Source organism: Pristiophorus japonicus, chromosome 2, assembly GCF_044704955.1.
Source record: "Pristiophorus japonicus isolate sPriJap1 chromosome 2, sPriJap1.hap1, whole genome shotgun sequence".
Taxonomy (NCBI): Eukaryota; Metazoa; Chordata; class Chondrichthyes; family Pristiophoridae; genus Pristiophorus; species Pristiophorus japonicus.
In genome coordinates this window covers 74,960,551-74,988,254 of record NC_091978.1, presented here as the reverse complement: position 1 = coordinate 74,988,254, position 27,704 = coordinate 74,960,551, and the positions used below count along the sequence as shown (strand labels likewise).

General features: G+C 43.7%; 1 protein-coding gene across 4 annotated transcripts in view; it reads left to right on the top strand.

Annotated features, from left to right (window-relative positions):
- galt (galactose-1-phosphate uridylyltransferase) overlaps positions 1–27,704 on the top strand; it is an 81,294-nt gene that overhangs the window by 20,157 nt on the left and 33,433 nt on the right. For 3 of the 4 annotated variants that reach the window (XM_070867974.1, XM_070867978.1, XM_070867985.1), the window contains 5 exons: positions 2,385–2,554; positions 5,006–5,081; positions 7,352–7,400; positions 8,899–9,028; positions 16,960–17,016. In XM_070867974.1, the coding sequence (XP_070724075.1) occupies positions 2,385–2,554; positions 5,006–5,081; positions 7,352–7,400; positions 8,899–9,028; positions 16,960–17,016 (482 nt within the window). Of the gene's footprint in view, positions 1–1,938; positions 1,959–2,384; positions 2,555–5,005; positions 5,082–7,351; positions 7,401–8,898; positions 9,029–16,959; positions 17,017–27,704 lie in introns of those variants that run through there. The other variant, XM_070867992.1, reaches the window with a different exon arrangement.

Below are 27,704 nucleotides of genomic sequence, written 5' to 3'. Positions count from 1 at the left end.
GTATTCGCTGCCCTGAAGTGTCTTGTAGCATTTTACTATGCTAAAGGTGCTGTATAAAGCTGGAGGGAGATTTAAACAACAGCGTCTCCCTGACAGCGGAGGCAGCTGGAGCCTGGAGCTATTGCAGGTCCTATGAAGTGGCCAAAGTGAGAAATAAAAAGTAATAAAATTATGACATCACAAGGAAGGGGGACACTGATTGGTTCTTCCAGATTAATTGAGTCACTGGACAGGGAATGAATCTTAAAGACAGCTAATAACTGATTTAATTTGCTTCAATTGCTGATTTTTTAATTTTAGCTTAATTTATAATTTATAATTATGGTATATATTAATTTTGTTTAGTTATAATTAATCTTTATTATACTGATTTTACTGAATAGCGGCAGATTAGGAAAAGAGGAGGTGCAAAGAGACCTGGGTGTCATGGTACATCAGTCATTGAAAGTTGGCATGCAGGTACAGCAGGCGGTGAAGGAGGCAAATGGTATGTTGGCCTTCATAGCTGGGGGATTTGACTATAGGAGCAGGGAGGTCTTACTGCAATTGTACAGGACCTTGGTGAGGCCTCAACTGGAATATTGTGTTCAGTTTTGGTCTCCTAATCTGAGGAAGGACGTTCTTGCTATTGAGGGAGTGCAGCGATGGTTCACCAGACTGATTCCCGGGATGGCAGGACTGACATATGAGGAGAAACTGGATCGACTGTGCCTGTATTCACAGGTGTTAAAAAGGATGAGAGGGGATCTCATAGAAACATATAAAATTCTGACGGGACTGAACAGGTTAGATGTAGGAAGAATGTTCCCGATGTTGGGGAAGTCCAGAACCAGGGGACACATTCTAAGGATAAGGGGTAAGTCATTTAGGACTGAGATGAGAAACTTCTTCACGCAGAGAGTTGTTAACCTGTGGAATTCCCTGCCGCAGAGAGTTGTTGATGCCAGTTCATTGGTTATATTCAAGAGGGAGTTAGATGTGGCCCTTACAGCTAAAGGGATCAAGGGGTATGGAGAGAAAGCAGGAAAGGGGTACTGAGGTGAATGATCAGCCATGATATTGAATGGTGGTGCAGGCTCGAAGGGCTGAATGGCCTACTCCTGCACCTATTTTCTATATTTCTATGTTACTATTGTATACTTTTTTAATTGTATTATTTACAATGTAATTTGAATTTTTTTTTTGCATTTTTTTCGCCTGTGTCTATCTGCGTGCGCATTTTGGCTACTGCTTCGGAACCGAGCCTTTAACATCTTTTTACAATTCCTTCTCATGCTTTTTCTCTTTTCCTCAATGGTCAACATCTAACGTGTTCTAAAATTGTTGTGAAGCACCTTGGAACGTTTTACTATGTTAAAGACGCGATATAAATAAAAATTATTATATAAATGTGATTTCTGTAAGTGCTGTAAGCTTGTAATGCTTGTAGCTCCATACTGTGGATGTGGACGTATTGTGTACTGCAGCTGCAGAGTTATAATAAACAGACAGGCAGTTTCCGGGAGCTTCCGGACCAAGCAGCCTCCATGTTAGGAGCTGTGTGTGTGTGCTCTGTGAAGATATCACAATAAATACAAGTTGTTGTCGTAACTAACAGGAGTTTTGCTCTTATTATAATATATTCTAAATGTAACAGCTCTCTAATGTTGTACAATACTAGCGAGCTGTTCTCAAGTTCACCCAGTTTTGATGTAAATCTTTTACCAAATTGCTACTACAGGTGCAGCGTCCCGAATCCAGAACCCTCGGGACCGAGGCTGTTCCGGATTTTGCGATTTGCCGGACTTTGGAATGTCTTTCTGACGTGTCAAATTTGGAAACACCCGAGCCCAGGTTCAGGTATTTCCGGATTTCCGAACGTCAGAAAGCTGGCGGGGGGTTGCGCATCGAAGAGCTGTTCGGGTCGACGGGCGATGAGGTTTTTTGGGAGTGGTCACAAACGGCATCCTAGGAAAAATGTAAGTTGGCCAAAGTTGCATAAATGTGAAAAACTGGCACAGACCTCTGGTTACGCCCTCTAAAACGCAAAAAAAAGTAACCTAAAAAAATCCTAACTAACTGTGTTTCGCTGGCGCACAATCTTTGGGGAAACTTGGATATTTTAATTTAGGTCAGAAAAAGTGGCACACGCCAAAAAAATGGCACAGATAACTGGGGAAAATTGAGCCCTAAAATTTGTGAACAACAGACTGGAATAATACTATTCAATTTCAATTTCTGATGATGACCATCAGTAAAGTTCTAACTATGTAGTCAATATTAAAATTAAAATTATTGTCAGCACTGAAGAAGCACTGGTAATGTAAATAATGAGCAGTCAGTAGGGAGAAAAATGTACGTGAGATTAGTTGCTGTCGTTCTCACCATTTTGTTTCTAAAACTAGAACACCAACATGTCCGCTATAACCCTCTCCGTGATGAGTGGATCCTGGTCTCTGCTCACCGGATGAAACGTCCTTGGAAGGGACAGGTGGAGAAATCAGCAGAGGTGAACATTCCACGTCATGATCCAACTAATCCTCTCTGTCCTGGAGCAACGAGGACAAATGGAAAGGTAATGTATAGACATCTACGATGGCAAGCATATGTTAAAGTTAGTGTTGGTAGTTAACAAACTTCATTCAGTTGACCACTGGTACCAAACATGTTTTTAACATTTGACATGTTGAGGTTCCAGTTGTAATGCAGAGTTGTTTTTCTTTCATGTGGTAGTAGCAAATCAAATCAAATGCAGTTTGTTCTTGTATTAGTTCCTTGGTCACTATGACTACAGTCCTGGCCCCCTGAAATTAGTTTACATAGGGCTATTGTTTCAACAGTGAGTCTGGAAGCTAGTATATTTTTTTCTCTGATCGAATTAAATCTACTGTGGTCAAGTCAGGTGTTAAAACCTGCTATCATAATGACCGTAGACGGTATAACCTGTGACTAGCCAACCACCAGGTAATGGTTAAGTAACCTGGTCACCTCCAGAAAGCACCAATGGCTTCTAGCAGTAGGCTAGTGGGGCCCTTGATGGAGGAAATGCCATTAAAAGACGAATGAGCTAATCCTTGAATTTGCCAAAGGCATCCATCACCTGCAAGCCGTGATGCAGCTGCAGTCCATAATAAGTCAATGAAAGAGCAATCATGGACAGTCCGAAACACAGGGCAGCCACAGGAGTGCCGGCGACAGTCGACCAATGATGATGAAGTAGTCTAGTAGGCTATAGTTTAGTGCTGCTCTTCAGCTGTAAAGTCAGCAGAGCTACAATTCTTGGCATCAACAGGTGTTTCTCTTCTCTGCCGCAAGTTTAGGTGCAGTTCTCAAAGCATGCTGGGAATACTGCCTCACAGTATCCTTTGGACAAAAACCTTGAGATACAAGTTAAAAATAAGGAAGTTGGAGCAAGAAGGATGTTGGCTATTTTAGCCCAAATGGATAAAATATAGAAAGTACACACAATTACTATTAGGCTTTACTGAAACACAATGACTATTCTATTTTACTGATATCACAGTGCCAGCACTGTACATAATTGCAAATAATTTTAATAATTGGCAAATCAAGGGTCAGTAGTACCAAATTTCCTGATAACATAATTCTGTGCAACAAGATGACCACTGCAGGGAAATCAAAAACATGCAAATTGAACTGGCCAAACTAAATGGGAGCAATTCATGGCCAAGACAATTATATATGTAGAATAGAAGATAATGCCATTTGTGTTAGGAAAGGTCTACATCGTGGATGCTTTTCCTCATAAAAATTGAAGGTTGCTGCATGGTTATCAGCCTTTTTCTGATGTGAGGTTTTTATTAGTAAAACTAATCTAATACAAGGATGCATCACAAGCATGTTAATAGATCATAATGTTTTAGTTTAACCTTATAATAACTCATTCATAAGATCATACTTAGAATATCATGTACAAATTTAGCAATCTTGCCTTCAAAGGGATCTTGATGCTTTGACAAGGAATCAGAAGAAGCCGAGAGGATGATTTGTGAACCACAAATGCAAAGTTAGGAGGATAAACTCTTTAAAATTGAAATTGTTTCCATTGGAGAGCAATAGATTGGAAAGTACTTAGAAATTTAATAGATTGAAAGATAATGTGTGTTTGAGAGATTTATGAAATCCCTTTCTGTACTTTCAGAATTGGGGAGAGGAGGGAAGAAGGAGATTTAAAAAAAATATATTTATTGTTCGGATGTAGTGTTGCTTTCAAGGCAGCATTTATTATCCATTCCTAGTTACCATGTTCGCTTTAAGAGTTAATTACCAGTGTGGGATTGGAGTCATATGCAGGCCAGATTAAGTAGGGGTTACTAGATTCCCTTGTCTGAAGGACAATAATGAACCAACCTCCGGTTGTTTACAACAATCTGGCGTTGTGCTTTTTAATGACCAAACGTGGAAAAAAAATCTGGTGAATAATAAAATCCGTGTCTGGAAAATAGTGTATACCCTGTATTCTAAGTATTACTTGCATGATACGGTTTCTGATTTAACAACTAGCGATGTAGAAATCCGCTCCCTCCATCCATCATCCTTTTCACTTCCTGCTGGCAGCCAAAGTTAAGATAAAAAGGCTTTGTGGAGCAGGGAGGTTGTGGCATAAACAATGGAAATGTTTGGAATGCTATAATTACTGTATTGGTATTTGCAACATTTGAAGTAGCTGTATAATCATGCAGGATAAACATCATGCCAAATCTGAGAGGGATTGGTAAATTTGGTTCATTTGTTTTGTTTGATTATAAGATTTTTTTTTCAAAACTGTAACACGTTTAAAAATGAAAATTTTGGTAATTTCCGTAACTGCTACCATTCTTGACCCCGTGGTCAAACATTTCATGTTGCATAATGATACAGCTTCTTTAAACCATATCAACTGAAAGAATAGGAGTTTTGCCTTTAACCTTCGAAAACAAGCATGCATTTTAAAGTTGACTATTTGAATGATACTTGTCATAGATATGTCAGAGGATTGTTTCTTGTTTCATTTCACATGGTAAAGGTGAACCCAGTGTATGAAAGTACGTACGTGTTTGATAATGACTTCCCGAGCATGCAACCAGACGCTCCAGACCCAGGTACTTCAAACTCCATGTTGTCCAGTTAGTCTGGAATTCTCATCTAATATAAATATTGTTTTCCAAAATCTTTCTACAGTTTAAATTATTTTATATTTGGATCTGGAATCTTTGTTAGTCAGCTGCAGATGTTTTCTCACCCAACCACATATCCTTAGTGTTGCTATGTAGATCCCATTTCTCCCAGCATTAACCACGAGCCCTGACTTCCCAGTACCAGACCAAACCGTGGTTTTCAACTCCTTCCTAGTCGCAGCTGTGGAACACAGTGCTAGCCCCAGGGCATGGATTCCATGTCTGCAGTGACAGAATCCACGCCTTGGCCTCCATCCTCCTTCCTAACCCAGGTCATGAACTCTTCCAACCCCATTCCTAAGTGTCATGCCAGTTGCAGCAGTTCCCTGATGTACCAGTAGTGGTAGGCATTGCAGCTCAGTATTCAGTATGAAAGTGATGGGAAGACCATTCAGCATTGGGTCAAGGCCTCAGCCCGTCCTTCCTGCACTACCCATTGGGTCCTAGATCCAAGATCCTCATCTCAAATTCTTTCCCTCGCAATCTCAGATTCTGGCTACCTGCCATCTTGCATAATCAATAACAAATGAAATCATTTCTGCAGAGCTGAGTCTGGCTTCAAGTCTTTGAAGGAGATGAGAGGAAAGAGAGCATAGAGAGAACTGGAGAGAAAGAAAGGAAGAACTTGCATTTATATCGCATCTTCCTGACCTCATGAAGTCCCAAAGTGCTTTACAACCAATTAACTGCTTTTTTTAATGCAGTTGCTATTGTAAAGTAAGAAACACAGCAGCCAAATTTCATACAGCAAGGTCTTACAAACAGTAATGCAATAATGACTAGATTTTTTTTTTAGTGATATTGGTTGAAGAATAAAAGATGCTTCCTTCAGGTAACTTTCATTGCAGTCCTCAGGACTTTGCAAGACATAACACTTATTACAAAACAGTCAAACAAGGTGACCAACTAACTTTCTGCCAGATTCAAAAGGTACATAACTGAATAAAAGTGTTCTGATGCGATATTGATACTAACAACTTTGCATTTAAAAACAAGTATATTAAAGACACTTTGGGTGCATTCATGCTCTACAAGTTTAAGATCGGTGCAAAGGTGAACTTGGCGTGTAATTTGGGTGGCAAGGCCTGAACTGACTTTGAGGCGAAGCGGAGTGAGAGTTCCACCTACTGGAAGTGTCATTCAGTACAGTTCTGGTGTCAGTGAAGAATGATGATAGATTTACACTTTAACAGCCGAACTTTTTCACATCGATGTAGTGAGAGTGCATCTTTTGTTTCGTCAAATAATTTTGTAGCTGGCTTGACCCTTGAGTTAAATATGTTGGCTTTTTTATGTGCATGCTCTATTTTGAGGGTTTTCTTTTTAAAAGAACCTATTTTAAACTGACCATAATAAAGAGGTAAAAAGTAAACCGTGGAAAAAATACTTTACTTTTGTCAGAATGGTATTATGGGTTCAATTTTCCCCAGTTATTTGCGCTGTTTTTTTTGGCACACGTTGCTTTTTTTGGCCTAAATTTAAAATATCCAAGTTTACCCAAAGATTGTGCGCCGGTGTAACTCAGTTACGATTTTTTTAGGTTGGTTTTTTAACCTCCATTGGGGACGTAACCTGCCACACGCGCCAATTCTGGCCATTTAAGCAAATTTGGCGAGCTCTGATTTACTCCAATTTTTCTTAGGATGGCGTATGTGACCACTGTGGAAAAACCTTCCGGCCATCGGGAGGCCTTTCAGCCAGGGCTAGTAGCGGGTACCGGCACCGGGAGGCCTTTCGGCCAAGGTTAGGAGCGGCTCTGGGCACGTGGAGGGTGGCGGGGGGATAGACTTTTGGCATAAACACTCTAATAATTTAATGCTGGTAAGTTGCTGCAATGTGTAAGGTGCTTGTGCAGGTTGCTGTAAGCTGGCCAAAATCTGTTGTATGTGTCACTTTCCAGCCTCAGCCCGCAGTGTGGTTATCCTGGCAACCCGATCTTTTTGGCGAAGATCTTAGGCTCCACCCCAAAGCTAAAAGACAGGCTTGGCAGCGCCAAAATGAAAAATTCAAACAGGGAAAGTTTGAATTTTTTTTGGTGTAGTTACGCCCAAATAAATGGGCGTAGCTCTTCAAGTACGCCAAAAAACAACTTTGGGGAAAATTGAGCCCTATAAATACTGAGTTAAAATGCATTCCTTAGATCCTACTCTCCTTTTCTTTAAACATAACACTAACTACTTTCTTTTACACTCTAGGTCTCAGTGAACACCCGCTGTTTAAAGCAAAAGCTGCTGGAGGAGTTTGGTAAATATCTATTCTGTGAAGATCTATAAAGTGGCGTTGCTGTGACTATATAAAGCTGCACTGTTTACAAAAAGCACTTTTTTTTTAGTGACCATTGGGTTTGTTGCTTTTAAGGGAAGTGATTGTCTTTTGACGTAGTGGAACAAGAGAAAACTTGCACAACAAAGAATTATCCAGATAATTCCCGCTACATATCATGGAATGTAGTTAACAACCAATATTTATCAGCCAATATTTAAATCTCATTATCATCATCATCATCATAGGCAGTCCCTCAGAATCGAGGAAGACTTGCTTCCACTCTAAAAATGAGTCCTTAGGTAGCTGAACAGTCCAATACGAGAACCACAGTCCCTGTCACAGGTCGGACAGATAGTCGTTGAGGGAAAGGGTGGGTGGGACTGGTCTGCCACACGCTCTTTCCGCTGCCTGCGCTTGATTTCTGCATGCTCTCGGCGATGAGACTCGAGGTGCTCAGCGCCCTCCTGAATGCACTTCCTCCACTTAGGGCGGTCTTTGGCCAGGGACACGCAGGTGTCGGTGGGGATTTTGCACTTTATCAGGGGGGCTTTGAGGGTGTCCTTGTAACGTTTCCTCTGCCCACCTTTGGCTCGCTTGCCGTGAGGGAGTTCCAAGTAGGACGCTTGCTTTGGGAGCCTCGTGTCTGGCATGCGAATAGTGTGGCCTGCCCAGCGGAGCTGATGAAGTGTGGTCAATGCTTCAATGCTGGGGATGTTGGCCTGGTCGAGGACGCTAACGTTGGCGCATCTGTCCTTCCAGGGGATTTGTAGGATCTTGCAGAGACATCGTTGGTGGTATTTCTCCAGCGACTTGAGGTGTCTACCGTACATGGTCCATGTCTCTGAGCCATACAGGAGGGTGGGTATAACTATAGCCCTGTAAACCATGAGCTTGGTAGCGGATTTGAGGGCCTGGTCTTCAAACACTTTTCCTCAGGCGGCTGAAGGCTGCGCTGGCGCATTGTAGGTGGTGTTGAATCTTGTCGTCAATGTCTGTTCTTGTTATCCCTCAATCAACAGCATGAAAACCAATTAACTGGTTATCACGTTGAGGTTTATGGAAGTGTGCTGTGCGCAAATTGGCTGCCGCGTTTCCTACATTAAAACAATGACTACACTATCAAAAAGTACTTAATTGACTGTAAAGCCCTTTGGGAAGTCTTAAGGTCATAAAAGGCGCTATATAAATGCAAGTCTTTTTTCTTTTATATCCACTCCTGGTGGGAGAATCTCTGTAAAGGGAGCATCAGTTTGTAAAGTTGTTCCTTTGTTGTCATGTTTACATTTAATAAATTTCTGGACAGCCCAAAAGTGAACTGTTCAAGTCAATACTGCCCAGGTGGCAGTTTTATCTGTGGTACACTAGGTCTAGTATTGCAATATGTTTTTGTGGGAATTAAGTGCTCAATGTTGTGGGAATGGTGCAGTTCTTCAATTACAAGTCTGTGTTTTATACTCAGTTGGATATTCTCTTTCAGTAAGGTCATGTGCTTCCATCCTCATTCCGACATCACCCTGCCGTTGATGTCCATTCTAGAAATCAGAGCCGTGATTGACAAGTGGGTGGAGCTCATGGTAGAACTAGAATCAACATATCAATGGGTGCAGGTAACTGGAGGCGGAAAGCCATTAATTTTATTGTTTAACTGGATGTGCCAATTTCTTTCTCTATTCCTAGCATGCAAAGCCACGTGTATCCATTTTAACTGCTTTTCCGATCCCTGTTTCATGTGCTATTTCTCCTTGGCAGGCTCTGGAAATCTGTCTCTAAGCCTTTCTACCTCTCTCTCCTTTAAGGCGGTCCTTAAAACCTACCTCTTTGACAACACCTGTCCTAATATCTCCTTAGGTGGCTCAGTGTCAAATTTTGTTTGATAACCCTCCTGTAAAGCGTCTGGGATGTTTAAGACGCTATATAAATGCAAGTTGTTTTTGTTCAAAGTTGCTATTCTATTAAAAAAAACATATATAATGAGAAGCAAGTATTCAGCAAAACTGCGCAATCAGTCACTATTATATTTCATAGCTGTTGTTCATAAACCAGCTAGTACCACAATACTAACTAAATAATTTTGTTAAACTTACTCTGCTTTCATTTTACTGCTTCACTTAGGTTGGTGTATATAGGAATATAGGAACAGGAGTAGTCATTGAGCCCCTTGAGCTAGTTCCGCCATTCAATGAGATCATGGCTGCTCTGTGACCTAACTGCATATACTTGCCTTTGGCCCATATCCCTTAATACCTTTGCTTAACAAAAGGCTATCCATCTCAGATTTAAAATTAACAATTGACCTAGCATCAATTGCAGTTTGTGGAAGAGAATTCCAAATTTCTACCACCCCTTGTGTGTAGACGTGTTTCCTAATTTCGCTCCTGAAATGTCTGGCTCTAATTTTTAGACTATGCCCCCGAGTCCTAGAATCCCTAACCAGCGGAAAGAGTTTCTCTCTATATATCCGTTTCCCTTAATATGTTGAAAACTTCGATCAGATCACCCCTTAACCTTCTAAATTCTCGGGCATACAACCCTAATTTGTGTAATCTTTCCTTGTAACTTAATCCTTGAAGTCCGGGTATCATTCTGGTAAACCTACGCTGCACTCCCTCCAAGGCCTTCCTAAGCTGTGGTGCCCAGAACTGCTCACAGTACTCCAGGTGTGGTCTAACCAGGGTTTTGTATAGCTGCAGCATAACTTCGACCCCCTAGTCCTCGAGATATAAAGGGCAGCATTCCATTAACCTTTTTAATCATTTACTCTACCTGTTCATGGCATTTTAATGATCTATGTACCTGGACCCCGCAAGTCGCTTTGGGCTTCCACTGTGCTTAGCTTTTCACCATTTAGAAAGTACCCTGTTCTATCCTTTTGGGGTCCAAAGTGGATGACCTCACATTTGCCTACATTGATCCATTTGCCACAGTTTTGCCCATTTACACAATCCCTTTGTAATTTTATGCTTTCATCTACACTGCCTACAATGCTGCCTATCTTTGTGTTATCAGCAAACTTGGATATATAACTTCCTATGCCATCATCTAAGTCATTAATAAATACTGTGAGTAGTTGAGGCCCCAATCCCTGTGGGGCATCACTAGTCACATCCTGCCAATTTGAGTACCTACTCATTACCCTACTGCCTTTCTCCTGCGCTTCCTAACAGGTCAATAATCTGCTGTCAGTTCCGTGGGATTCTACCTTAATTAGCAATCTCTTATGTGAGACTTTCTCAAATGCCTTCTGGAAGTCCATATAAATAACATTCATAGGCATTCCCCTGTCCACTACTTTAGTCACCTCCTCAAAAAATTCAATCAGATTTGTCAGGCATGACCTTCCTTTCAAGAATCCATTCTGGCTCTCTCTGATCAACTGAAAATGTTCAAGGTGTTGGGTCACCCTATCCTTAATTATAGACTCTAGCAATTTTCCGACAACAGATGTTCGGCTAAATGGTCTATAATTCCCTGGTTTCGTTCTCTCGCCCTTCTTAAATAACGAAGTGACATGTGTAATTTTCCAATCTAAAGGCATGGTTCTTGAATCGAGAGAACTTTGGAAGATTATAGTTGGGGCATCTGCAATGTGGTCAGCCATTTCCTTTAAAACCCTGGGATGGAAACTATCTGGTCCTGGGGATTTGTCACTCTTTAATGCCATTATTTTCTTCATTACTGTTATTTTACTTATGTTAATTTTATTGAATCCCTGTTCCTGATTTAATATTAGTTTCCTTGAATTTTCTGGCATGCTATCCTCTTCCTCTACTGTAAATACCGATGCAAAGTAATTATTCAACATGTCTGCCATTTCCTTATTATCATTGACAATGTTACCGCTTTCAGTTTTTAAGGGCTGATTTTTAACATTGCTCCTGACCCCCCTCTTTCTCCTAATATAATTGTAAAAATTCTTTGTGTTGAATTTGATATCCCTTGCAAGTTTCTTTTCATACTCCTTTTTTGTAGCTCTCACTGTTTGTTTTGTGACCCTTTGCTATTCTTTGTAACTTTCCCATTTGCCAAGATCTGTGCTATTTTTTGCATTTTTTTATGCTTTTTCTTTTATTTTTATGCTGTCCCTTAGCTCTTTAGTCATCTGTGGCTGTTTTCTTGGCAAGTAGAGCTCTTGCCCCTCGGGTATAAACTGGTTCTGTATCCCCGTAAATTCTTTTTTGAACATCTCCCACTGATCTTCTGTCATTTTACCCAATAACAGATTTGCCCCAGTTTACTGTGGTCAGTCTCTGTCTCATCCTGTTGAAGTCAGCCTTACCCAAATTTAGAACCTTAGTAGCTATTTTGCGTTTCTCCCTTTCAACCATTACATTGTATGCGATCATCTTATGATCACTATTGAATAAATGTTCACACACAGTTAGGCTGTTAACTAAATCTGTCTCATTACACATTACTAAATCTAATATGGCATGCCCCCTTATTGCCTCTGGGACATACTGTTGCAGAAAACCAGTCCAGATACACTCAAGCAATTCATTATCTTTCTGACAGGTGCTAGTCTGCTTATCCCAATTTATATGAAAGTGAAAATCTTCCATTAAAACCACTCAGCCTTTGTTACACGTTTGTCTAATCTCTGCATTTATACAATCTAGCACTTCACAGCTGCTACCAGGCGACCTATATACAACTTCCACGACAGTCCTAAATCCTTTCCTGTTTCTTAATTCTACCCATAAAGTCTCCACTGCCTGCTTGCCTCTCGTTATATCCTCTCGTCATAGAAACATAGAAACATAGAAAATAGGTGCAGGAGCAGGCCATTCAGCCCTTCTAGCCTGCACCGCCATTCAATGAGTTCATGGCTGAACATGAAACTTCAGTACCCCCTTCCTGCTTTCTCGCCATACCCCTTGATCCCCCGAGTAGTAAGGACTTCATCTAACTCCCTTTTGAATATATTTAGTGAATTGGCCTCAACTACTTTTTGTGGTAGAGAATTCCACAGGTTCACCACTCTCTGGGTGAAGAAGTTTCTCCTCATCTCAGTCCTAAATGGCTTACCCCTTATCCTTAGACTGTGACCCCTGGTTCTGGACTTCCCCAACATTGGGAACATTCTTCCTGCATCTAACCTGTCTAAACCCGTCATAATTTTAAACGTTTCTATGAGGTCCCCTCTCATTCTTCTGAACTCCAGTGAATACAAGCCCAGTTGATCCAGTCTTTCTTGATAGGTCAGTCCCACCATCCCGGGAATCAGTCTGGTGAATCTTCGCTGCACTCCCTCAATAGCAAGAATGTCCTTCCTCAAGTTAGGAGACCAAAACTGTACAGAATACTCCAGGTGTGGCCATCGAAGTAATTTAATCTTTGAGCACTAAGGCTACTCCTCCCCCTCTGCCATTTTCCCTATCTTTCCTATAGACCTTATAACCTGGTATATTTATTTCCCAGTCTTGCAGCCATGTCTCAGCAGTGGCTACAATGTCATACCCTCCACTTTGAATTTGTACCTGCAGTTCATTCATTTTATTCCTTACTCTCTGCATTTGTATAAAGAACCCTTATTTGAACCACACACCCTAGCCTGTCCTTCAGCTCTAAAGTTTTACTCACTTGTTTCTTATTTCTCTCTCCTGGTTTAATCACTTTACATTTTTGTTTCCCCTTTACATGTAGTGTCTAAAGCACGATTTCTGACTTGTTACTCTGCTCTCTTGGTTTTGGTTTTGAACTATGATTTGTATTACAATTTCCACCTGAGCTCCTGCTTCCCATTGACGAGTTTAAAGTCCTTGTGACCACCCTATTTATCTTTTCCGCTAGAACCCTGGTCCCAGACCAGATGGAGCCCATCCCAAAAGTTCCTTCCTTCCTTCCTGTCCCAGTACTGGTGCCAGTGCCCCATGAAATGGAACCCCTCTTTCCCACACCACTCCTTTAACCACGTGTTCACTTCCCTAATCAGCTTATTCCTACACCAATTTGCACGTGGATCAGGTAATATTCCAGAGATTATAACCCTTGAGGTCCTGTTCTTCAATTTAGCTCCTAGTTCCTGGTACTCGCCAAACAGGACCTCTTGCTTACTCTTCCCTATGTCATTGGTCCCAACATGGACCACAACGACTGAATCTTCCTCCCTCTCCAATATCCTTTCAAGCCGGTTCAAGATGTCACTCACCCTGGCGCCAGGTGGGCAACATACCATGTGGGACTCTCGATCTTGCTTACAAAGGATGCTATCTGTTCCTCTAATTATAGAATCCCCTACAATTACCACATTACGCTTCCTCCCCTCCCTCCAGCCCCCAACCCCCCCCCCCCCCCTCACCTTAGGACAGCCTCCTGTTCCAGTACCATGGTCCACATTTTGGCTGTCCTGTCCTTCTGACAGTCATTATCCTTATCCTCACAGACAGTAAGTACATTGTACCTGTTGGATAGGATCAGTTTCTGTGGATCCTCTCTGTGTTTCTTATCTGGGTTTCTCTTACTCTGCACACTCACGGTCACACCAACCCCGTTCTGAACCTGCACCTCTGCAAGAAGTGACCGAAGTCTGGAGCAAACTGTCCAGATACTCTTTCCCCCTCCCTTATGTGTCATAGTGTCTCGAACTCGCTCTCCAGCTCAATGACTCTGAGCCGACACAGAGACTCCTTCTGCAGACGTATTTGCTCAGGACAGTCTCGCTGTCCACATACTGCAGTCCAGATACATACAGCCACAAAAAATTACACAATCCTGAAAGAAAATTCACTAATCTATCCATGAAATTGTTTGTTTCATGATGAAAGTGCTTGCAAAAAGTGTTCCTCCACATGCTCTGGAGCATGGGCCTTGATTTGGGAAATTTAATCTGGCTGTTGGGGCTTTTCATCTTGTGTGTTAGCGATGCACCATGAGAGTTGTAGTCATACTCCAGGAGAACTACAATAGTAGACTACAATACCCAGGATGCATTATGACAACATGTCACATGATGATGATGACACATTACAGCAGTGACTGCACTTGAAAAGTATTTAATTGGTTGTAAAGCACTTTGGCACATCCTGAGGTCATGAAAGCTGCTATATAAATGCAAGTTATTTTTCTTTTATAACCAGACGCAAGTTACAAACAGCCATGAAGTGGATGAGTGGCAAAAAAAAATTGATTTTCAAAGTTTTGTATGTTAAATATAAAATCTGGGCTAATATTATTTGGAATGTTTTTTTCTGTTACCGAGAGACACTGATGTTTGCACTGGGACTGGAGGGCGATGGCTATGATTTTTTTGGGATGCTGACCTTGCACATTGTGCCTGGAATCATCCAGTCAGTGAGGTCCAGAACTATGGGGCCAAGTTTCGGCCTGAGTTGCTCCTGTTCTTTTGGAGCAACTGGTTTAGAATGGAGTATCTTAGAAATTGCAATTCTCGGCATTTAGTTTGCTCCAGTTCTAGTCAGTTAGAACAGTTTCAGTTTGGAACAGATTTTTTTTTTCAAAAGGGGACGTGTCCGGCCACTTATGCTCGTTTTGAAAGTTTAGGCAGTGAAAACATACGCCAAACTAACTTAGAATGGAGTAAGTGTAGATTTTTGTACGCTCAGAAAAACCTTGTCTACACTTAGAAAATCAGGCATAGGTTACAAATCAGGTGTAGGGAATGGGGGTTTGGGGGTTTAAAGGGAAGTTTACAAACATTAAACACTTCAGTTTTACAAATAAAGAGCCATCATCAATAATAAATGATAAATACATCAATAAATCAACCAATAAATCAATCAAAAAAATTAATAAAAAATCAATAAATAAAACATTTTCTACTTACCGACTGCAGCACCGGGAGTCCTCCAACAGCGTGCTGGGACGGCCCCCCCAGTGTGTCTCTGTCAGTGTCTCTATCTCTCTCTCTGTCTGTGTGTGTGTGTGTGTCTCTCACTCTCTGTCTGTTAGTGTCTGTGTTTCTGACAGCGAGGGGAGGGAGAGAGGAGGGGGGGGTGGAGGGGAGCGAGGAGAGGGGGGGGTGGAGGGGAGGGAGAGAGGAGAGGGGGGGTGGAGGGGAGCGAGGAGAGGGGGGGTGGAGGGGAGGGGGAGAGGGAAAGGAAGAGGGAGGGAGGGAGGGAGGGAGAGGAGGGAGGGAAGGAAGGAGAGAGGTGAGGAGAGGGGAGAGGGATGGAGGGAAGGAGGAGGGGAAGGAGGAGGGGAGGGAGGGGAGGGAAGGAGAGGGGAGGGGAGGGAAGGGAAGGAGAGGGGGAGGCTGAACAGCCGGGCCCAAGACTTCGGGCTGGATTTACAGGTAGGTGGCGTCGGGTCTTGGGTCCCGGGTCCAGTGGGGGCGGGGGAGAGGAGATCGGGGGGGGGGGGGGGAGGGGTCGCGGAGATCGGGGGGAGGAAGAAGAGTCGTAGAGGTCGGGGGGGGGGGAGTGAGTCGCGGGGGGGGAGAGAGTCGCGGGGGGGGGGAGCGCGGAGGTCGGGTGGCCGGGAAGGGGGGCGGGGGGAAGTGGAGGTCAGGTCGGTGGGGAGTTGGGGGAGCGGAGGTCGGGTCGCCGGGGCGGGGTGGGGAGAGCGGGGGTCCGGTCCGGTCCGGGAAGTCGGGTCGGATCCGGTCGGGTGGGAGGTGAGCCTTATCCACGAAGCCCCAGTGAGGCCATTCGGCCAGGGTTAGGGGCTGCGTGCTTCGGGCCCCTCCCACATTTTTGGGCACCTGGAACTACTGCACATGCGCGCCCACTGTAGCGCGCATGTGCAAAGCTCCCGGCACTGTTTTCATCGCAGGGACCTGGCTCCGTCCCCCACAGCTCATGCTGCGCTGTGCCCAGCTCCAGAGGACCTGCAGGGAGCTGGAGAATAGGTGAGTTTTTTTAGGCGCACTTTGTGGCGCGAAAAACGGGCGTCCAGGTCCAAGGCGCGGCCAGAAACTTGGGCCCATGGTAAATAACCACAGCTTGAGCAAATGATGGAGTGGAGGAGATCCTCCCTGGGCAGTGCTAGAAATCCACCATGAGAAGGAATCGTAGCAGAAAAAATATCCTTTTTATAATTGTATAAATAGTTGAGAAAAGGGGAAGTGGAGAAGAGCGAAAAATAAACATGAAAGTCTTGCATCGTGACCAAATACTGCCAATCCACTGTGGAAAGTTAAACAAATAACTAGGATTAAGAGGTTTTGGTGAGGGAAGAACAAAAAAGTTGCGTGGTGGGTACATTGTATTACACACATAATCTGAAGCATGCATGGTTCTCTTCTATTCAGATACTTAATATTTTTAACAATTCGCTTGTGATGCTTTGCTTTCAACAAATATTCTGGCATACACTGATGGAAGAGCTGTTGTTGTGTTTAGGCTACAGCAACATTGTGGTAAACGTCAGAAAACACACTGCAGGATCCAGACTAGCCTTTAACAACACCAAAGGGGATTTACTATTAGATATTTTTTTCCTGATCCAATCTCTCAAAAGTCTGAAAAAAATAATCGAGCTGAAAAGAATATTTGTATCCATTGCAGATATAATTTGAATTAAATGGTGACTGATTTGTTGTCACTGTTTTTCACAGAATTGGTTCATTCTTTGATTTCAGATTTTTGAAAATAAAGGTGCTATGATGGGATGTTCAAACCCACACCCACACTGTCAGGTAAGACTTATTACACAACGGAATGTGTGGATACAAGATGCACAGTGGCAGATTGGGATATGCTCCATGCATTAGGGTCATGGAGTGAGTTAATCCTGGTCAAATCCACAAGTTGTGAGAAGACCAATGTTCAACATTCTGTTTTAATACAAAGAAATATAGACTGAAGCCAGTTTTTCTTTTAAAAGTAGGAAAGTGATTTGTGTGGGATTTTAGTGCTCTAATTTATTGTGTTGCAATTCAGTAGTTTGCCGACAGCAATGTTCCCTGTAAGCCGCACTTTGTTCTGCATGGCTTGTTTCTTTTCATGCGTGGTCCCTTTAAATTTCTGTGCATGCGTGATAATTTACAATGTAAAAGCCGCTGAGTGGCCTGCGTGGGACCTTGAAAGATACTGTGTGGCCATGTGCGCACAGCATAGAAGGAACATTGGCCTACAGTGTGTAAAACTGTCACATTTTTAGGTTTCTTTTTGTTCCTGGGATGTGGGCGATGCTGGAAAGGCTGCATATATTGCCAGTTGCCTGAGATGGTGTTGGGTGGTGGACCTTCTCCTTGAACCGCGGTAGTCCTTGTGGCGATAGTGCTCCCACAATGGTGTTGAGTAGGGAATTCCAGGATTCTGACCCAGTGGTAATGAAGGAACAATGATATATGTTCAAATTAGGAGACATAAGAACATAAGAATTAGGAGCAGGAGTAGGCCATTCGGCCCCTCGAGCCTGCTCTGCCATTCAATAAGATCATGGCTGATCTTTTACCTCAACTCCACTTTCCTGCATTATCCCCATGGCAGCTGGGGAGGTGGGGGGCGGGGATTTAAATTCAGTTAATAAATCTGGAATTAAAAAGCTAGTATCCGTAATGGTGACCATGAAACTACTGGATTGCCGTAAAAGCCCAACTAGTTCCCTAATGTCCTTTAGGGAAGGAAACCTGCCGTCCTTAGCTGGTCTGGCCTATTTGTGACTCCAGACTCTCAGTAATGTGGTTGACTCTTAACTGTCCTCTGAAATGGCCTAGCAAGCCATTCAGTTGTACCAAACCGCTACAACAAAGTCACTGTGGGACTACCTTCACCACACAGACTGCAGCCAGATCAAGGGGTGGCTCACCACCACCCTCACAACGCAAATAGGGATGGGCAATAAATGCTAGCCTTGCCAACGATGCTCACATCCCAGGAACAAATAAATAAAAACATAAGTTAGGATGGTGTGTAACTTGAAGATGAACGTGGAGGTGGACAGTGTTCCCACAATATTGCCACTCTTCATTTTGATTGATGATTGTGATTTATCTTTTTTTATCTCCAGCAATAGGAGCATGAGCGTGAGATTAATCTTTCTATTTATATTCTTGTATATGTGGTGTAAATTATATGTAATTCAAGTGTTCTGTTACTGCTCATATCCATTCAGAAACTAATACTTGTATTCTAATTTACTGCTGTTAGAGTAGATATTTTTGGGATTTATCACAGGACGTTGTAAGGTGAGCAATGATTTGCCCTAATTTTGTGGACACTTTCAAATGAAAGTACTTGCTTTTCTTCAGCTGAACTGATCAGTGGGACAGGAGATCACTTTAGTAGGTAAGCATAAGGTGCTTTCATCTATGGAATCCATCCCAGACTGATGGAATGAAACTCACCCCCCTTTGTCGGTGTAGGAATCCTACTTGAAATGGATTTGGTAGTTTTAATTCAGTTAAAAGGGGCTGTTGGTCCATAACTTAAAACTTAACCAAAATAGGTTGCTTTATTTATAGAGGCTGCAAAGATAGCTGACTATTCAAATGTCTGGTTCAAAGTACATTTTTCAAGTGGCTATTCTTCATGTGTACACCTTAGCTTGAGTGCATTCCATGTGTACACCTTACGTGTGAGTGTTGAGAGGCTATTTCTGATCCCTGCCTAACCTGGGGCACTGAGGGTGATTGTAGTGCCCCGGCTGAGATGAAGACTTGCTGATCTAAACCAGGCAGCACCTTTAATCACTCGGCCTTAGGGGAAACAGTGACCCTGTGTTAAATTGATTCCTGACCTGGAAGTGCTTGACATTGACTGATGCAAATTGTTGACATCTTTTTGAGTAAAGCAGATGTAAATTAATTTTTCCCTTTCAGGATAATTGTAAGCAGCTTTTTATAATTTAAAGAAAAATTAGATCCAATGGGCCCGAGTTTGATCAAGCCTAAGTTCCGGCCATGTACCATCGAAAGGACCGCTAAGATCCTGACGGTACTTTAGGCGGAAGTTTGGTGAAAAAATTTGGAAAAAACCGTCCAGTGGAAATTATGGGCCTTACATGCCGATCCTGGGCGGCAAATGCGATCCTCAGCAAAGTAACGGCGATGATAGAGTCGGGCCCAGGGAGGAGGGAACGGGGGAAAAAAATGTTTTTCAACAAATGGGGGAAAAAAAACTTCAAAATCCTTCAGAGGACTCTATCCACCAAGATCGCTGCAAAAGAAATGAAGAAAACAAGTGCACTAACCTTTTCTTGCAGGTCTTCACACTTACCGTTCAGGTAAGACCTGCCTCCGTGCAGTGGTCTCTTATGCTGCTGGAGCGGAGGATCGCCCGGACCAATCTGGGGAGGGAGCGGGTGGGAGGACTTTTGTCAGCGTTGCACTCCAGCAGGCGCTTCCCAGCGGTTCTTCTCTCCCCAACGGCGTGAGGACCTAACCAAATTCACTCGGAGGGGAGAGCGCCCAGAAACCAGGGCCGCAGCCAGTGGTAAGTCCACCAAATTCGGGCCCAGTAAGTTTTGACTTTTAAAGTTGCTGAAGCAATAAATTGCCGCAAGTTTTGGTTTTCTACATTTCTATGATCTGATGAGTACAAAGATGTTGAAATTCAGTTTATACCGCCACCCATTGCCGCGCGCGGGAGGGGGCTAATGGGTGGCAAAGGCCTAGTGCCGTCCACGCCTGCGCAGAAATTCACTTGGCTCTTTGGCAGAGGCACCAAGAGCTAACGCTGCACCGGCTAATGCTACTCGCATGGTGATGTCATCCAGCGTGCAGCGCCTTGGTCGCGATATTTAGGTTGAACGTTGGCCTTCCCGGCAGGCATTCTTACAGCCTGGAAAAAATGGGGCGTGAACAGCAGAACCCGGGTGGAATCGGACAGAGAGCATGGTAAGTTTTTTTTCTTTCTTCATTTTTTCTTTCTTTGTAACTGTGTGGGTTGGAGAAGTTTGAGTTTTTTTTTCTTTTGTCCCTTTTCTTCCCGTTTTCCAGCTAGCATGACGGCAGCCTCCTGGGGTGATGCCGGATGATATGGAAGTCTTGGTGATTGAGTATATGGGGTTAGAAGCTCTGCTCAGGGTCAAAGAGGACCCTATTAAAAACTTGAGAGCTTTGCTAACCTGTGCAAAACCCCGTGCACTTCAGTATTACAGATGCAGTAATGCGAGATCCAAAGGGGGTGAACTTCATTCTTGCCCCGTTTTGTGATATACTCTATCACCAAGACCTCCTATTTCCACCTCTGTAATATCATCCGGCATCACCCGTTACAGCCCATTTGCTTCTCGTCCTGGTGTTCAAATACCCTCCATGGCCTCGCCCCTTCCTATCTTTGTAACCTCCTCCAGACCTTCATCCCTCCAAGAACTCTGCATTCGTTCAATTCTGGTCTCTTGCGCATTCCCGATTTCCTTTTGTCCCGATATTAGTGAACGTGTCTTCAGCTGTCCAGGCCCCAAGCTCTGGAATTTGTTCCCTAAACCTTTGAGTCTTTGCATTTCTCTTCCTTAACACCTGTCTCTTTGGACAAGCTTTTGGTCACAGGTACTAATATCTCCTTATGTGGCTTGGAGTCAAATGTCATCTGATGTCGCTTCTGTGAAGCGCCTTGGTACGTTTTAAGGTGCTATATAAATTGCTATAAATATATTGAGAGTGCGATAAAAGGGAATGTGGGTGCATTAAGGATGGATGGGCGACACTATAATGGATAAGAAATGGAAGACATGTTAAAGACGTGAAACGTAGCACCAGGCGCAGAAGTGCCGCCCCGCTCAATAAATTGGGGTTACCGACCTGGAAAGAAGTGAAGCGCTCTATTTCCTTCGTGGGACGATAACAGGGCGGACGCCTCAGCAGCGCTACGCACTTGGCCGCGTAGCGCTGCCACGTCTGAGGAGCTCTTCCCTCAATTAAAGGGAAGGGCCCACACTGCCGACTCTGCAAAACAAAAGGCACCTACCTGGACTACCGGGGAGCAGGGGTGCTGCGCAACCAGCCCGGAACTCAAACAGAGTGCTGGGCTGAGCAATCTCAGCCACTACCTCGTGAAGAAACTGCATGAGGAGCGGCAACAAAAAGGTAACACTTTTTTTCTGCACTCGGCCACCTCCCCTTTAATTTTTGCCCTGGTAGTGGCCGGTCACCTGATCTGCATCCCCTGAAGCTGTCGATGTTATTGCCCTGCACTGCTTCAGGGGACGAAAGCCAATTTTGGGGCCGGGGCGCTAATGGGATGATGCACAAGGACGATGACGTCACGATCTCCAGGCTCAGAAGATCGGGCACAACGTTGTAACGCAGCCGCTAAACTCTGAATATGGCGGGAGTCGCTGCCTGCATTGCGCCCGGGCAGTAAGGCGTTTTGTGCCCCGTTAGCGCCCCTGGGGGTTTTAATGAGAGGCGCAAATGCATTGAATTTCTAGCCCACAGCTCCTCCTGCCAGCACCTGTGGTCATATCTCCACCAACATCCCCAGATATTACCTCAGGAAGTGTGGCACCTCAATCTATTGATTTACCAGAGATGATTGTCCTCTCTCTCAAATGTTCTTTTACCAAGACTGCTTTCATTTATATTTGCGATATTGCCCAACTCTGTCCCTACCTCTCCTCACTGCTGTCACAATCCTTGTCTACACCTTTATCACCTTGAGCCTCAGGTTCTCGAATGTTTACCTTGCCTGCCTCGCTGTCTCAGCCATCCACAAATAACAACTCATTCAAGAGACTACAGGCCACATCCTCATCCACCCAATTCCCCATCCTCCCATCACCCCATGCTCTCCAGGTGTCACTGACTTCCCCCCGCCCCCCCCCCCCCGATTCCCCAGCAAATAACTTCAGCATGCTCTTGATCACTTTCAGTTCCCTCCATGGTCTCACCCCATTCTAGTATTTCGTGCCTACACGCAGACTCTGCTCTTGTAACATCAAGTTGTTCCTTGTCCCCTGCTTCACATTGGTTTCAGCTCTTTCAGTCCTCTGGACTTCCCTCCCTGGATCCCACTGCTTTATCATCTTCCCTCCTTTCAAAAATCCTGACCTTTCTCTTCGACTGTGTGTCTGGCCCCACCTTAACCTCTTCTTTTTCCTTTCTCCCTCCTGCTCACTGCCCACTATTTTATCCTCCTCAAAATTGGCTTTCGACCCTGAAGCTGCGCAGGGCGATAATATGTTGATTAACCATAAAGCTAACTAATTGAGTCGGTTTTCAGAATTTGACAAATTTCCAGGTATTAATATCTAAGGAATCCTGTTCTCTCATTGCATTGTCCAATGAACAAACCATGGATTAACGCTGATTTGTGGTTTTCATGGAACCATGGAAGGAGATCTCTAACACACCGGTAAATATCGCAGAATCCTATGTAATGAGAACAGAATTTGACTGGAGCCCCGATCATGGTGTGTTATTAACATTTCTCATGGTGTTTTATTAACATTTCTCTTGTAATTCATAGATTAAACACCAGGTGGCAATATAGTCTCATTGTTGGCAGGCAGACCAGCAGGGGGAAAGCGAGAATTTCCATTTAATAAGTTACTCTTTTGTGTAAATGTCCTCTCGTTGATGTTGAATGATGGCTTTAGAGTTGGAAATAACAGCAGTAGAACAAGCAGAAAGTTGTTGTTTTCCAAAACACAAGATTAAAAAATAATGTTTATTTGGTGATTCCATAGAATTTCCAAGGAATTTCTCTGTTTAGAAATTTCTGAACAGAAATTGAGAAAATCATGCAAATGTTTCCACTTTGTGTGAATGTGCTACTAAAAGTGAGCAAAAAAATTTAACCAGTTGTCTCAGTAGTATTTTATAAACCGCCTCTTTTAAAAGACACGCTGAAAATATATTTTGTTATTAAATAGATTGCCATACCAAGAACACAGTGAATGTTTTTGTTTAAAATATTGTAGAGCAGTTTGCTACATAATGAGACTATATCATGGGTCGTTACAAAAATGTGGGGCTTTACTTCTGTAACAACAACTTCATTTAAACAGCACTTTTAAGGTAGTAAAATGTCCCAAGGCACTTCCAGGGAGCGTTATCAAACAAAATTTGACATCAAGCCACATAAGGAGATAGTAGGACAGGTGACCAAAAGTTTGGTCAAAGAGGTAGGTTTTAAGGAGGAAAGAGAGGTGGAGAGGTTGAGGCAGCGAATTCTAGAACTTGGGGCCGAGGCAACAGAAGGCACATCCACCAATGTTTGAGCGATTATAATCAGGGATGCTCAAGAGGGCAGAATTAGAGGAGCGCAGATATCTCAGTGGAATTGTGGGGCTGGAGGAGATTAGAGAGATAGGGAGGGGCGAGGCCATGGAGGGATTTGTAAACAAGGATGAGAATTTTGGAATCGAGGTGTTGCTTAATTGGGAGCCAATGTAGTTCAGAGAGCACAGGGGTGATGGGTGAATGGGACTTGGTGTGAGTTAGGTCACGGGCAGTCCAGTTTTAGATGACCTTAAGTTTACATAGGGTAGAATGTGGAAAGAAAATATTTGTGGGAAATCACTTTAAAATCGTTTAACCATTTCTAATCACTTGTCTGAAGTGGTTATCAGTAATTCAAGGGGATGAATGAACAAAATAGTTTGTATTCTGCTTCGTACCTGTCTTTTTATTATTGGGGGGGAAAATTGTGGTCGGAGGCTTCCTTCGTACGAACGCCTCCGACCCAAAGTAAATCTACGAAAGTACCTGGTGGTCCCGGAGGAACGTAGGATTCCGGTCGGAGGCCTAGATTCGTTGCGCGTGCATAGAAAGATGCCTTATCACGTACAAGCTGAAATCACGTGGGACTGGAACAACAATCACTATGCAGTATTCTCATTGATAGAAATGGGAGCTTTGTTTGTACGTTACTCATTACTATCAATGACATAAACCCCTAAAACACCGAAACACAGCATAATAAATAAATAAAACACTTCACATATTTAAAATTAATTGAAATTAAATGTTTTCAAAAATATATATAATTTTTTTTAATGTGCTTTAATAGTGTTAAAAATAAGCACCTTAATGGACAAGGTTTTTAAATATAAAAATGAGTGTTTAAATGTAATTTTTATATGATTTTAAAACTTACCCTGGTAAAAGTAAGCTATGCGCCTGCTTTTACCAGGAGTAAAAGTTTGAAGGACATTCGCTGGGCATTAATTGGGCAAAAAGCCCAAACTCTCCTGTGCGGAAGTCTTTCTCCCGGGTATGCGAAGGATCTGCAAAGAGAAATCTTGACAGATTGGAAAAGCTGGTTTTTGATGCATGCGCACAGCACCTTGAAAACTGGCTTTTGCAAGGCCTCGCCGGGTCTGTGCACATTTAGTACGGACCTGGTGAATCCGGAATTTTTGGCCCATTACGTTTGTCAAACATATTTGTTATCAGTACAAGGACTGCAGCAGTTCAAGAGAAAGGTCTTGGGGCAACTAGGGATTGACAATAAATATGCCTTTGCCAGTGTTGTCTGCACCCTGATACACAGAAAAATCTGTTGCATTGGCTATCAATGAAGCATTGGTTGGATACTGTGTCTTTAAAAGCAGAATCATATTGGAATAATATTTTTGGAATAAGTTGTCATGAGTCAAGACAGAATACATTCTGGGAAGGAAACCTGACGTCCTCACCTGGTCTGGTCTATAGGTGACTCCAGTTCCATACCAATGTGCTTGACACTTGACTGCCCTCTGAAATGGCCTCGCAACCCATTCGATTGTATTAAACCGCTACAAAAGAGGATTAGAAGAATAAAACTGGACAGGCCACTCGGCTTCAACCTCGGCATTGGATTTTGACACAACAAAGGCACACCCAACGCAGTCAACCATGTAAAGACCTCCTTGTGAACTTCTGGGAACTGGTGTCATAGATGGGAGAGCTGTCTCTCAGATTAGTCAAACAATAGCCTGACAGTCACACTCACAGTATCATACCTATCAGCCAACATCTCTGGGTATGTCCTCCATCACCATCCCTGGGTATGTCCAGTCCCACCAGAGGTGAGGGCACAGTGGTATATATATGGGTGGGAGTGGGCCGAGTGGCACTAGGAGTCCTCAATATTGACTCCAGACCCCATGATATCTCATGGCTTTAAGTCAAATATGAGCAAGGAAACCTCCTGCTGATTACCACATACCACCATCCCTCAGCTGATAGAAACATAGAAATTTACAGCACAGAAGGAGGCCATTTCAGCCTATTGTGTATGCGCGGCCGACAAAGAGCCAAACAGCCCTTGGTCAGCAGCCCTGAAGGTTACATATAAACCTATGAACAATGTAGAATAGCGGACAGGTAAAGAGCATCCGGCCCAACCAGTCTGACCCTACACAACTGCGACACCCCTTGCATCGCAACATTTTACATCCCTCCCCCCCCCCCCCCCCCCCCCACCCGGAGCCATGCGATCTCCTGGGAGAGGCTAAAAACCCAGGCCAATTGGGGGAAAAAAATCTGAGAAAATTCTTCTCCAACCCATACAGGCGATTGAAACTACTGTAGGAGATCACTCTGGCTGTATTAGATTCCCTGAAGTACTTACCATTGTATCTGCTGCAGCCAACAAGAGGTTATCCAGTCACATGGCTCCGGTTGGGATGGAATGTAGAATGTTTCAGTGTAAAGGGTGTCGCAGTTGTGTGGGGCAGACTGGTTGGGCTGGGTGCTCTTTACCTTTCCGCCATTGTTCATTGTTCATAGGTTTATATGTAACCTTCAGGGCTGCTGAGCGAGGGCCATGCGGCTCTTTGACGGCCGGCGTGGACATGATGGGCTGAAATGGCCTCCTTCTGCCCTGTAAATTTCATTGGTGCTCGTTTGCCGTGAAGGAGTTCCGAGTAGAGCGCTTGCTTTGGGAGTCTCGTGTCTAGCATGCGAACAATGTGGCCTGCCCAGCGGAGCTGATCAAGTGTGGTCAGTGCTTCAATGCTGGGGATGTTGGCCTGGTCGAGGATGCTAATGTTGGTGCGTCTGTCCTCCCAGGGGTTTTAGAATCTTGCGGAGACATCGTTGGTGATATTTCTCCAGCGACTTGGTGTCTATTGTACATGGTCCATGTCTCTGAGCCATACAGGAGGGCGGGTATTACTACAGCCCTGTAGACCATGAGCTTGGTGGCAGATTTGAGGGCCTGGTCTTCAAACACTCTTTTCCGCAGGCGGTCGAAGGCTGCACTAGCGCACTGGAGGCAGTGTTGAATCTTGTCGTCAATGTCTGCTCTTGTTGATAAGAGGCTCCCGAGGTATGGGAAATGATCCACATTGCCCAGGGCCCGCCATGAATCTTGATGACTAGGGGGCAGAGCTGTGCGGCGAGGACAGGCTGATGTAGGACCTTTGTCTTATGGATGTTTAGCATAAGGCCAATGCTTTCGTATGCCTCATTAAATACGTTGACTATGACTTGGAGTTCAGCCTCTGTATGTGCGCAGACGCAGGCCTCGTCCGCATACTGTAGCTCGACGACAGAGGTTGGGGTGGTCTTGGACCTGGCCTGGTGACGACGAAGGTTGAACAGCTTCCCACTGGTTCTGTAGTTTAGTTCCACTCCAGCGGGGAGCTTGTTGACTGAGGTGGAGCATGTCGGTGAGGAAGGTTGAGAAGAGGTTTGTAGCGATGACTCAGCCCTGTTTGACCCCGGTCCAGATGTGGATTGGGTCTGTAATGGATCCATTGGTAAGGATCACAGCTTGCATGTCGTCGTGGAACAGGCGGAGGATGGTGACGAACTTTTGGGGGCATCCGAAACGGAGGAGGACGTTCCATAGACTCCATAGTTAGTGTTTTTACAAGTATATTAAAAGGAAGAGCGCAGCTAAAGTAAATGTTGGTCCCTTAGAGGATGAGACTGGGGACTTACTAATGGGAAACAACAAAATGGCAGAGACTTTGAACAAATATTTTGTATCTGTTGTCACGATAGAAGACACTAAAAGCATCCCAATAATAGTAGAAAATCAGGGGGCAAAAGGGAGCGAGGAAAATAAAACAATCATCACTAGAGAAAAGCAAACTAATGGGACTAAAGACCTGATGGGCTGCATCCTAGGGTCTTAAAAGAAATAGCTGCAGAAATAGTAGCTGCATTGTTTGTAATCTTCCAAAATTCCCTAGATTCTGGAAAACGCCCAGCGGATTGGAAAACAGCAAATATAACGCCCCTATTCAAGAAAGTAGACAAAAAGCAGGAAACTATAGGCCAGTTAGCCTAACATCTGTCATTGGAAAATGCTGGAAATCAATTATTAAGGAAGTAGTAGCAGGATATTTATAAAATCATAATACAATCCAGCAAAGTCAGCATGATTTTATGAAAGGGAAATCGTGTTTGACAAATTTATTAGAGTTCTTTGAGGATGTAATGAGCAGGGTGGATAAAGGGGAACCAGTAGATGTAGTGTATTTGGATTTCCAAAAGGCACTCAA